Consider the following 13,912-nt stretch of genomic DNA (forward strand, 5'->3'; position numbering starts at 1 on the left):
AGTGCTAGGCTGACCAGTTTCTGCCAGCCTGCCACAACCAGACGAGTTTCTGGCCACATGGGGAGAGTGCCTTTGGCACTCTGTGGCCAGGAACAAAGCCTGTACTGGGTGGAGGTGCTTCTCACCTCCCCCTGCAGGAACTGTAACACCTGGCGATGAGCCTCAAAGGCTCATGCCTTTTGTTACAGCACCCAAGGGCATCCCAACTAGTGGAGATGCCCGCCCCTCCGGCCACTGCCCCCACTTTTGGTGGAAAGGCAGGAGAGGATAATGAGAAAAACAAGGAGGGGTCACCCACCAGTCAGGACAGCCCCTAAGGTGTCCTGAGCTGACGTGACCCCTGCCTTTAGAAATCCTCCATCTTGAGATTGGAGGATTCCCTCAATAGGATTGGGGATGTGCCCTCCTCCCCTTAGGGAGGCACAAAGAGGGTGTAGCCACCCTCCAGGACAGTAGCCATTGGCTACTGCCCTCAACACACCCCTGAATCTAGTATTTAGGGGCGACCCAGGAAATCAGATTCCTGCAACCTACACACAGAAGAAAGACTATTGACCTGAAAGCCCCTCAGAGACGACGGAAACGACAACTGATTTGGCCCCAGCCCTACCAGCCTGTCTCCATGCTCAAAGAACCTGCACAGCGATGCATCCGACAGGGACCAGCGACCTCTGAAGCCTCAGAGGACTGCCCTGAATTTGAAGGACCAAGAAACTCCAGAGAACAGCGGCACTGTTCAAAAACAGCAACAACTTTGCAACTTTTTAGCAACTTTTAAAGAACTCACTCTTCCTGCTGGAAGCGTGAGACATCACTCTCTGCACCCAACGCCCCCGGCTCGAGCTCCAGAGAACTAGCACCGCAGCGAGGACTCCTAGGCGACTGCAACTCCGTGAGTTACCTGAGATGACCCCACTGCACCCCTACAGCAATGCATGCACAGAGGATCCAGAGGCTCCCCCTGACCGCGATTGCCTGGACCAAAAAACCCGACGCCTGGACCAAGCACTGCACCCGGAGACCCCAGGATCAAAAGGAACTGAACTCCAATGCAGGAGTGACCATCAGGCGACCCTCTGCCTAGCCCAGTCGGTGGCTGGCCCGAGACGCCCCCCCTCTGCCCTGCCTGCACCGCTAGAGCGACCCTGGGGTCCCTCCTTTGACTTCTATTGAAAACCTGACGCCTGCTAGGCACGCTGCAACCGACCTTCCCTGTGCCGCTGAGGGTGTGTTTTGTGTGCCTACTTGTGTTCCCCTCAGTGCCCTCAGAAGACGCAGGTACTTACCTGTTGGCAGACTGGAACCGGAGCACCCCTGTTCTCTATAGGCGCCTATGTGTTTTGGGTCCTCCTTTGACCTCTGCGCCTGACCGGCCCTGTGTTGCTGGTGCGGTGACTTTGGGGTTGCCTTGAACCCCCAGCGGTGGGCTGCCTATGCCCAGGAAACTGAACATGTAAGTGTTTTACTTACCTCAGAAACTTAACCTTAATTACCTCCCCCTGGAACTGTTGATTTTTGCACTGTGTCCACTTTTAAAATAGCTTATTGCCATTTTAACCTATACTGTGTGTACTACTGCTTTAATTAAAAGTTCCTTACTTACCTGTGTGGAGTACCTTGCATTTTATGTATTTACTTCAAATCGTGAATCTTGTGGTTCTAAAATAAATTAAGAAAATATATTTTTCTATATAAAACCTATTGGCCTGGAGTAAGTCTTTGAGTGTGTGTTCCTCATTTATTGCCTGTGTGTGTACAACAAATGCTTAACACTACCCTCTGATAAGCCTACTCCTCGACTACACGGCCACAAAATAGAGCATTAGTATTATCTAATTTTTCCAATATGAACCTCTAAGGGGGACCCTTGGACTCTGTGCACACTATCTCTCACTTTGAGATAGTATATACAGAGCCAACTTCCTACGGATTCCCTTTGTCTTTGGAAAAATAGTTACCTTTTGTAATGCATCCAAAGTCTTTACCGATGGCAACAAAGACCGCTATGGAGGCATAGAAGCCAGCAAGGCCTTCCACCATAGGAAGAGGTTCAGCAGTCACTACAATGGGGTCAATTGTTCCAGGGATGGAGCCACTGGGAGAAGCTAAGTCGGATGTCCAAACAGCAGGTGAACCAGAGGGAACTGGAGGTGGAGCAAAAGAGGCCAGCATAGCCTAGTGAAATGAGCAATTGGCGTGGATTCAATGCAAGGGACACAAAACTCTGGAGATGGACATGGGGGGCTTGTGCTCAGAACTGGAGCATAATCTAACACCAGCTGCATCTCCCCCAAATCTGGCTATTAAGGCGACATGAAGGGCTAGAGGTATGGAGTCAAGTAGCCATGTGGAAGACCTACTCCTTTAGCTGGAGCAACTTTTTGTGGGGTCCCTTGTGTCCTTGGAGGTGAAGTGGCCTGCTTTTAATATTTGCTGATCAAAGGTGAGTTGATCACAGGATCTGGGCTGACAACTGACTCTTGTGATTGTTCCAGGCCTGCGTCATGACAGGCTGCAGCCTCCGTTCCTTGATTACCTAAACATGGGTGAGACCACACTTTTCACACCACCTGGAGTTGCTGTTTTTGCCCCAGAGACCGTAGAATGATGTTGGTAGACATTATCTTGTAGCAGGAGCGGCAGTGTTAAATCCTGACGGAGACATTGTGATACAGACATTCCAAGAAAATGTTCCTAGGAGGACTACTTCATATTTGCATTGAAGGACGTGGAATAAAAGGGCTGATAATGTTGTGCCCGGGCAACACATCAGAGCTATTATTATATTTTTTTTTAAATATCGCCTGCCACCTGCAGGAGATTAAAGAGATGAGGAATCTGTAGTTTGAGTAGCCACCAAAAGAAACCATTACTGAAGGTAAGTTATTCTTCCAGTATCTAGATCAGAGGTCTACCTCCCTTAAGTTTTCATTGTGCTCTCAAAATATTTAAGCCAGCCTCGTAATAATTCTGTTAAAACTACTTCTTTTCACGTTCAGTTTTCGTGTGGTGTTTGTTTATAAAAATGGCATGTGATTTTAGAATAATATGATTTGAAAGTTAGGGTGGCATGACTATATTGGTGTTAGTTGCTGCCTAGGGCATCAGTAAAATTAAGATGGCAGACTTCGCAGTTGTGAAATGGAAACTTGCTCTACTATGTTAAAATTTTAGCTGAAGTAACAGGAAAAATGTATGAGAGTTGCTTTAAAAATAAAACCTCTTATTTTGTTTGTGTTCAAGCGTAATAAAAGTACAGACAGCTCCAGTATTGTGGTAACGGATTCTAAATAGTTTATTTACCTTATCTCATTCAGAAAACCCAAGATGTGCAGAAACATCTTTTACAGCAATACCAGTTGTGTGTAATTGAACTGCTACCATGATGATGGCTTGCTCCAGTTCATTCTTGGGGAAGTAAAAAAAACAAAAACAAAAAACAAAGGCTACTCACCTATAAACAGTTGTGTTGATAAACTTCTAGTATCTCCTGTTATTGCTGGACATCCATATTAGCATAGCTTTTAAACAAAATGAAAGTTCTTTAATGGAAAAAATGTGCTGTAATTTTATTGAAAGGCTTCAGGCATTGAATAAGACAATTTGTAATTTCAGAACGATCTCTGCGCTGGAGCTAGTCAAGCACCGCCCCTCACTGCTGGCTATAAAGGTTGTGTTGAAGAGATCCAGGGCGAAGTCCGCTATCCTGATGGAAAGGTTGGTCAGTCAAAATTATCAAGTCACATGATGTTTAAATTTTTTTGCCATCTAGGTAGTATTTTATTTGTGTGTGTGTGTGTGTGTATATGTATGTATGTATGTATATATATGTATGTATATATATATATAAATATATATATATGTTCGATGGCATGTGTAGCTGCAGATACACATGCTGTGCACATCCCGCCATCTAGTGTTGGGCTCGGAGTGGTACAAGTTGTTTTTCTTCGAAGAAGTCTTTTCGAGTCATGAGATCGAGGGACTCCTCCCCTTTCAGCTCCATTGCGCATGGGCGTCGACTCCATCTTAGATTGTCTTCTTTCCGCCATCGGGTTCGGACGTGTTCCTCTTCGCTCCGTGTTTCGGTTTGGAAAGTTAGTTAAATTTCGGAAAAATTAGACGGTATTGTTTGCATTCGGTATCGGGATAGTTAACACAGATCGACACCGAAATTTGAAGAGCCCCGGTGGCCCTTCGGGGTTTCGATTCCCCGGCGGGGCCTGGTCGGCCCGACCACGTGCGTCTTCAAGGCTAATGGAATGGACCCCATTCCGCTTCTGCCCTGAATGCCACAACAAGTATCCTTACACAGATCAGCATCTGGTCTGTAATTTGAGTTTGTCTCCGGAACACAAAGAGGATACCTGCGAGGCCTGTCGAGCGTTTCGGTCGAGGAAAACGCTAAGAGACCGGAGAGCAAGAAGACTTCAAATGGCGTCGGCAGTACACCAACACTTGGAGGAAGAAGAAACCTTCTCCATTGCGGATTCGAACTCGGACGAAGCCGAACAGATGCCGAAAACCGTGAGTAAAACACCCCTGGCCAAAACTCACGGAAAATACATAAAAGCCCAGGAGACGCCACCGCCAGCAGGCCATGGCTTAACCCGAAAATTAGGTGACCGACCATCGGCACCGAAAAAGGGCACGCACGTGTCAAAGTCATCCGACTCCGGTCGAGATACCGACACAGAACAGGCTCGACACCGAGATACCGGGTCAGAGCGATCTTGACATCGAGAAACTGGCACCGAAAAAGATCGGCACCGAGATATTGGAGCACCGAAAACCAAAAAAGTGTCTTCGGAGCTGAAAAAGACGGTTGAAAAAGTTTCGGTACAGAAACATCCGGCTTCAGAGCCGAAACCAAGTTCCTACACTGAGGAGCAGGGACTGTCCTCACAATTGCAAAGACACAAATTTGGGCAGGAGTTAGAAGCTGGGGAACCAGATTACACGGAAACAAGGCTCCACATTCAAAAAGAGACAGGGAGAATAAGAACACTCCCTCCAATCCAAATGAAAAGGAAACTTGCTTTCCAAGAGAAAGACAAACAGCCACAGGCAAAGGTGGCAAGACAAGTAACTCCGCCGCCATCACCACATCGCTCACCACAACCATCACCAATGGCCACTCCACCAATGATGCAGTCCCCAACACATACTGGGATGAGCCAAGATGACCCTGACACATGGGATCTTTATGATGTGCCTGTATCAGATAACAGTCCCGACTGCTACCCAGCGAGGCCATCACCACCTGAGGACAGTACGGCTTACACACAGGTGGTGTCCAGAGCAGCTGCATTTCACATTGTCACCCTGCACGCAGAGCCAATTGAAGATGACTTTTTGTTTAATACTCTGTCGTCCACACATAGTCAGTACCAGAGTCTCCCTATGTTACCGGGAATGCTGAAACACTCAAAGTAAGTGTTTCAAGAGCCTGTGAAAGGCAGGGCCATCACTCCAAGGGTGGAAAAAAAGTACAAACCACCACCAACAGACCCTGTGTACATCACGCAGCAATTAACACCGGACTCAGTGGCAGTAGGTGCAGCTCGCAAAAGGGCGAACTCACACACATCGGGAGATGCACCACCACCCGACAAAGAAAGTCGCAAGTTCGACGCAGCGGGGAAAATGGTTGCGGCACAAGCAGCCAACCAATGGCGCATTGCCAATTCACAGGCCTTGCTAGCCAGGTATGATAGAGCTCATTGGGACGAAATGCAACACTTCATAGAACATCTACCCAAAGAGTTCCAAAAGTGTGCGCAACAAGTAGTGGAAGAAGGCCAGAGTATCTCTAATAACCAGATACGGTCGGCAATGGATCCAGCAGACACAGCGGCAAGAACTGTAAATACAGCAGTCACCATACGGAGACACACATGGTTACGCACCTCAGGATTCAAACCAGAAATTCAACAGGCTGTGCTGAATATGCCTTTTAACGAACAGCAGTTGTTTGGGCCGGAAGTGGACACTGCTATCGAGAAACTTAAAAAGGACACAGATACAGCCAAGGCCATGGGCGCACTCTACTCCCCACAGGGCAGAGGCACATTTAGAAAAACACCGTTTAGAGGGGGGTTTCGGGGACAGAGCACAGAACCCTCAACCTCACAAACGAGGCCCACATACCAGAGCCAGTATCAGAGGGAAAGTTTTCGGGGACAATACAGAGGGGGACAGTTCCCTAAAACTAGAGGAAAGTTCCAAAGTCCCAAGACCCCGCAAAATAAACAGTGACTTCAGTGTCACAAATCCCCAACACAACACCAGTGGGGGGGAGACTAACAGATTTTTACCAGAACTGGGAGGAAATAACAACAGAAACGTGGGTCCTAGCCATTATCCAACATGGTTATTGCATAGAATTCCTACAATTCCCTCCAAATGTGCCACCGAAAACACACAACATATGGATCTAGTACAGCTGGAGGTCCAAGCGTTGTTGCAAAAAGATGCAATAGAACTAGTACCAAATCATCAGAAAGGAACGGGTGTTTACTCCCTGTACTTTCTCATACCCAGAAAAGACAAAACTCTAAGACCCATCTTAGATCTCAGAACTTTAAATCTTTACATCAAATCAGATCACTTTCACATGGTGACACTGCAAGACGTGATCCCCTTGCTCAAACAACAAGACTACAGGACAACATTAGACCTCAAGGATGCGTATTTCCATATACCCATACATCCTTCCCACAGAAAATACTTAAGGTTTGTAATCCAAGGGGTACATTACCAGTTCAAAGTATTGCCATTCGGAATAACAACAGCGCCAAGAGTTTTTACAAAATGCCTTGCCGTAGTGGCAGCCCATATCAGAAGACAGCAAATACATGTGTTCCCGTACCTAGACGATTGGTTACTCAAAACCAATATGCAAGAACGGTGTTCACAACACGCAAAGTACGTTATAGAAACCCTTCACAAGCTAGGGTTCTCACTCAACTACAAAAAATCACACCTACAGCTGTGTCAAAGACAACAGTACTTAGGAGCAACAATCAACACAAAAAAGGGATTGCCACTCCAAGTCCACAAAGGGTACAGGCATTCCAAAACGTAATACAGGCCATGCACCCAAACCAAAGGTTACAGGTAAAACTAGTAATGAAACTACTAGGCATGATGTCCTCATGCATAGCCATTGTCCCAAACGCAAGATTACACATGCAGCCCTTACAACAGTGCCTAGCATCACAATGGTCACAAGCACAGGGTCAACTTCAAGATCTAGTGTTGATAGACCACCAAACATACACCTCGCTTCAATGGTGGAATACTATAAATTTAAACAAAGGGCGGCCTTTCCAAGACCCAGTGCCTCAATACGTAATCACAACGAATGCTTCCATGGTAGGGTGGGGAGCACACCTCAACCAACACAGCATCCAAGGACAATGGGACACTCAGCAGAGACAGCTTCATATAAATCACTTAGAACTACTAGCAGTATTTCTAGCGTTGAAAGCATTTCAACCTCTAATAACCCACAAACACATTCTTGTCAAAACAGACAACATGACAACAATGTATTATCTGAACAAACAAGGAGGGACACACTCGACACAATTGTGTCTCTTAGCTCAAAAGATATGGCATTGGGCGATTCACAACCACATTCGCCTAATAGCGCAATTCATACCAGGAATTAAAAATCAGTTAGCCGACAATCTCTCTCGGGATCACCAACAGATCCACGAATGGGAAATTCATCCCCAAATACTAAAAACTTACTTCCAAAGATGGGGAACACCGCAAGTAGACCTATTTGCAACAAAAGAAAAGCAAAATGCCAACACTTCGCATCCAGGTACCCACAGGCTCACTCTCAAGGCAATGCGTTATGGATGAGTTGGTCAGGGATATTTGCATACGCGTTTTCCCCCTCTCCCACTCCTTCCGTATCTAGTAAACAAACTGAGTCAAAACAAACTCATACTGATAGCACCAACTTGGGCATGACAACCTTGGTACACAACACTACTACACCTGTCAGTAGTGCCTCATATCAAACTACCAAACAGACCAGATCTGTTAACTCAACACAAACAACAGATCAGACACCCGAACCTAGCATCACTTAATCTAGCAACCTTGCTCCTGAAGTCTTAGAATTTGGGCACTTAGACCTTACACAAGAATGTATGGAGGTCATTAAACAAGCTAGAAAACCTACTACAAGACATTGTTACGCAAACAAATGGAAAAGATTTGTTCATTATTGCCACAATAATCAAATTCAACCACTACATGCTTCCGCAAAGGACATTGTAAGCTACTTACTACACTTACAAAAGTGTAAGCTAGCATTCTCTTCAATTAAAATACATCTCACAGCAATATCTGCCGATTAAACATTCAACATCGCTTTTTAGAATCCCAGTCATAAAAGAATTTATGGGGGGATTAAAAAGAATCATACCCCCAAAACCCCCACCAGTACCTTCGTGGAACCTTAATATTGTATTAACACGACTCATGGGACCAGCATTTGAACCCATGCACTCTTGTGAAATACAATACTTAACTTGGAAGGTAGCCTTTCTAATAGATATCACATCACTTAGAAGAGTAAGTGAGATACAAGCATTTACTATACAAGAACCCTTTATACAAATACATAAACATAAAGTGGTTCTCCGTACAAATCCCAAATTCCTACCAAAGGTTATATCACCATTCCACCTAAACCAAACAGTGGAACTCCCAGTCTTCTTTCCACAACCAGACTCAGTAGCCGAAAGAGCCTTACATACATTAGACATAAAAAGAGCACTACTGTATTACATTGACAGAACAAAACAATTTCGTAAAACAAAACAATTGTTCGTAGCCTTCCAGAAACCTCATGCAGGTAATCCTATATCCAAACAAGGCATTGCCAGATGGATAGTTAAATGTATTCAAACTTGCTATATTAAAGCAAAAAGAGATCTACCTATTACACCAAGAGCGCATTCCACTGGGAAAAAAGACGCCACAATGGCTTTTCTGGGAAATATACCTATGACAGAAATTTGTAAGGCAGCCACATGGTATACGCCTCATACATTCACAAAGCATTACTGTGTAGATGTGTTAACAACGCAACAAGCCACAGTAGGACAGGCTGTATTAAGAACATTATTTCAGACAACTTTAACTCCTACAGGCTAAGCCACCGCTTTTTTGGGGAGATTACTGCTTATTAGTCTATGCACAGCATGTGTATCTGCAGCTACACATGCCATCGAACGGAAAATGTCACTTACCCAGTGTACATCTGTTCGTGGCATGAGACGCTGCAGATTCACATGCGCCCTCCCACCTCCCCGGGAGCCTGTAGCCCTTATAAGTTGGATGAAAATTGTAAATTTGTAAATAAATATTATTTTAATACACATTATGTACATACATACCTACTCCATTGCATGGGCACATTTAGTATATTCACAACTCCTACCTCACCCTCTGCGGGGAAAACAATCTAAGATGGAGTCGACGCCCATGCGCAATGGAGCCGAAAACAACTTGTAACACTCCGAGCCCAACACTAGATGGCAGGATAATGCACAGCATGTGAATCTGCAGCGTCTCATGCCACAAACAGATGTACACTGGGTAAGTGACATTTTCCATGTGTGTGTGTGTGTGTGTGTGTGTGTGTGTGTGTGTGTGTGTGTGTGTGTGTGTGTGTGTGTGTGTGTGTGTGTGTGTGTGTGTGTGTGTGTGTGTGTGTGTGTATATATATATATATATATATTTATATATATATACACACACACACACATCTGTGTGTGAACACGCATGTAAGGAAATGGCTCCCTGTTGCAATTACCTGCCACTTTTTGCCTTATACTGATGCTGACTTGACTGAGAAGTGTGCTGGGAACCTGCTAACCAGGCCCCAGCACCAGTGTTCTTTCACCTAAAATGTACCATTGTCTCCACATTTGGCACAACCCTGGCACCCAGGTAAGTCCATTGTAACTGGTACCCCTGGTACCAAGGGCCCTGATGCCAGGGAAGGTCTCTAAGGGCTGCAGCATGTCTTATGCCACCCAAGGGACCCCTCACTCAGCACAGACACACTGCTTGCCAGCTTGTGTGTGCTGGTGGGGAGAAAATGACTAAGTCGACATGGCACTCCCCTCAGGGTGCCATGCCAACCTCACACTGCCTATGGCATAGGTAAGTCACCCCTCTAACAGGCCTTACAGCCCTAAGGCAGGGTGCACTATACCACAGGTGAGGGCATAGGTGCATGAGCACTATGCCCCTACAGTGCCTTAGCAAAACCTTAGACATTGTAAGTGCAGGGTAGCCATAAGAGTATATGGTCTGGGAGTCTGTCAAAAACGAACTCCACAGCTCCATAATGGCTACACTGAGTACTGGAAAGTTTGGTATCAAACTTCTCAGAATAATAAAGCCACACTGATGCCAGTGTTGGATTTATTAAAAAATGCACACAGAGGGCATCTTAGAGATGCGCCCTATATTTTACCCAATTGTTCAGTGCAGGACTGACTGGTCTGGTGCAGCCTGCTGCTGAGAGACGAGTTTCTGACCCCATGTGGTGAGGGCCTTTGTGCTCTCTGAGGACAGAAACAAAAGCCTGCTCTGGGTGGAGCAGGAACTGTAACACCTAGCAGTGAGCCTCAAAGGCTCAGGCTTCGTGTTACAATGCCCCTGGGCACTCCAGCTAGTGGAGTTGCCCGCCCCCTCCGGCCACGGCCCCACTTTTGGCAGCAAGGCAGGAGGAGTTAATGAGAAAAACAAGGAGGAGTCACTGGCCAGTCAGGACAGCCCCTAAGGTGTCCTGAGCTGAAGTGACTCTGACTTTTAGAAATCCTCCATCTTGCAGATGAGGATTCCCCCAATAGGATTAGGGATGTGCCCCCGTCCCCTCAGGGAGGAGGCACAAAGAGGGTGTAGCCACCCTCAGGGCTAGTAGCCATTGGCTACTAACCCCCCAGACCTAAACACACCCCTAAATCGAGTATTTAGGGGCCCCCAAGAACCTAGGAAAATAGATTCCTGCAACCTAAGACGAAGAAGGACTGCTGAGCTGAAAAACCTGCAGAGAAGACGGAGACACCAACTGCTTTGGCCCCAGCTTCACCGGCCTGTCTCCCCACTTCAAAAGAACTGCTCCAGCGACGCGTTCCACAGGGTCCAGCGACCTCTGAAGCCTCAGAGGACTACCCTGCATCTAAAAGGACCAAGAACTCCCGAGGACAGCGGCTTTGCTCCAAGAAAGAAGCAACTTTGAAAGAACACACGTTTCCCGCCGGAAGCGTAAGACTTAGCATTCTGCACCCGACGCCCCCGACTCGACTTGTGGAGAACAAACACTACACGGAGGACTCCCGGCGACTGCAAGCCCGTGAGTAGCCAGAGTTGACCCCCCTGAGCCCCCACAGCGACGCCTGCAGAGGAAATCCAGAGGCTCCCCCTGACCGCGACTGCCTGCTTCAAAGACCCGACGCCTGGTAAGGACACTGCACCCGCAGCCCCCAGGACCTGAAGAATCCGACCTCCAGTGCAGAAGCCACCCCCAGGTGGCCCTCTCCCTTGCCCAGGTGGTGGCTACCCCGAGGAGCCCCCCCCCTCCTTGCCTGCCTGCATCGCTGAAGAGACCCCTAGGTCTCCCATTGGACTACATTGCAAACCCAACGCCTGTTTGCACACTGCAACCGGCCGCCCCCGTGCCGCTGAGGGTGTACTTTTTGTGCTGACTTGTGTGTCCCCCGGTGCCCTACAAAACCCCCCCTGGTCTGCCCTCCGAAGACACTGCTGGCAGACTGGAACCGGGGCACCCCCTTCTCCATTGACGCCTATGTGTTTTGGGCACCACTTTGACATCTGCACCTGACTGGCCCTGAGCTGCTGGTGTGGTAACTTTGGGGTTGCCCTGAACCCCCAAAGGTGGGCTACCTTGGACCCAACTTTGAACCCTGTAGGTGGTTTACTTACCTGTAAAACTAACAAACACTTACCTCCCCCAGGAACTGTTGAAAATTGCACTGTGTCCAGTTTTAAAATAGCTTATTGCCATTTGTGTGAAAACTGTATATGCTATTTTGCTAATTCAAAGTTCCTAAGTGAAATACCTTTTATTTAAAGTATTGTTTGTAAATCTTGAACCTGTGGTTCTTAAAATAAACTAAGAAAATATATTTTTCTATATAAAAACCTATTGGCCTGGAATTGCCTTTGAGTGTGTGTTCCTCGTTTATTGCCTGTGTGTGTACAACAAATGCTTAACACTACCCTCTGATAAGCCTACTGCTCGACCACACTACCACAAAATAGAGCATTAGAATTCTCTCTTTTTGCCACTATCTTACCTCTAAGGGGAACCCTTGGACTCTGTGCATGCTATTTCTTACTTTGAAATAGTAAATACAGAGCCAACTTCCTACAGCGCATATATATCCCTCATACTTCTGTGTCTGTCATCATGGAAAATCTACAGCCCCAAACCATTTCAAGACCCGCATTACCTCTGGTACCAGAGTCCAGCTGCAACCATCTAAATGGTGATTCCTAGAAGTACAATCAGACTAGGATCCTGTGTTTCTTTGTCCGGAAGCAAATCTTGACTCGGTCATCGTGTCAGTGGTGCGAAAGAGACTGACGTCTGTGGCAGAAGCCTCAGTCTCTCCTGACTGAGTGTGTAAGAATTGATACTACTTGTCTCAAATTGTGGGGTTTTGCTTAAAACAGCCCATATCACGTTGCTCAGGAGATATAACAGTTAGCTTTATTTGAAACTCTCTACTTTCACAGAGGACTTAGCAAGAGAATACAAGCAAGACTTTTCAGAACTCATACAAGATCAGCAGCTGGAGTTGAATCAAGAGGTCAGCGCATCTGTTGGTACTGCTGATTTATCCGCCACTCTGTATTGCTACAGTATCTCTCTGCAAGAGCATTCTGGTTGAGACTAACATCTCTCTCAAGTCAGATGTGCAGCTGAAGACTTTATATCTTCCCTTTTCTAGCTATGTTCTCCTTGGTCCCCATACAGATGAAGGAAGACTAACAGAACTGAAAGGCAGTGAGCCAGAAGAAACAAAACAGATGTTACAGATCCCAATACTCAAGTTGTGACAATGGGTCCCAGACCCAACATAGGCTTCAACCCCCCCCCAGTGGTCATACAGGCAGAACAATCAAGGACAGCACCATCAACTTCAAACACCTTGGCCACTACTCTGCTGCTCGGAACAGCCTTCTTCTGAGCTGTGGATAACCAGTAAACCTGGCGTGCAATGATCGTGTACGTTGAGCCTGTTCAACCTGTCATCGTCATTTTTCTGCTCAGCTGAATTATGTAGTCCTACCACTATTACCTTTACTATTGGGCTATAGTGTGAAACATTGTATTTGGGGTTCTTTTGGTTTTAGTTGGGTTTTACACTTGATTCTATAACGATGTTACTCTGTGGCATTGTACCTGCTGTCTGTGGTTTATTACCCTGAAAACTATTAAAATAAAATGATCATAAAAAAAACTTCAGACACCTTATCTAAGACTTCCCTCTAGAGGAGGAGGCCAGCAAGAACAACGTTACTTGTCATCCGGCAAGTCAAGAACTCAGTTGAAATAATGGGAGCCTCACTTCCTTTCCTCTGTTAAGCACTGTAGTGTAACAGAGTGTATCAGAACGTTTAACAGAGAGGATGCTAATAACATCGGACAAACCTGTAACAAACTAGAAACATGATATCAAGTGACTGTGTATTAGTGACTTGGAGTGTAGGCATACCAGGAAGATTCTAGGATACGGGTTCTTCCCACTGTTTTAATAGATTAATGTGATAGATTTGTCCCTCTTTTGCCTTATTGGAAACTGTTATTTTGTATGTCACTGGGTTTATCAGCTATAGAACCACAAAG

General features: G+C 46.2%; 1 protein-coding gene across 4 annotated transcripts in view; it reads left to right on the forward strand.

Annotated features, from left to right (window-relative positions):
* CENPJ (centromere protein J) overlaps window positions 1-13,912 on the forward strand; it is a 261,058-nt gene that overhangs the window by 209,846 nt on the left and 37,300 nt on the right. For all 4 annotated transcript variants that reach the window (XM_069202296.1, XM_069202295.1, XM_069202297.1 and 1 more), the window contains one exon: window positions 3,616-3,717. In XM_069202296.1, coding sequence (XP_069058397.1) covers window positions 3,616-3,717 — 102 coding nt within the window. The remainder of the gene's footprint in view (window positions 1-3,615; window positions 3,718-13,912) is intronic.

The sequence above is a fragment of the Pleurodeles waltl genome, chromosome 8 (assembly GCF_031143425.1).
Source record: "Pleurodeles waltl isolate 20211129_DDA chromosome 8, aPleWal1.hap1.20221129, whole genome shotgun sequence".
Taxonomy (NCBI): domain Eukaryota; kingdom Metazoa; phylum Chordata; class Amphibia; order Caudata; family Salamandridae; genus Pleurodeles; species Pleurodeles waltl.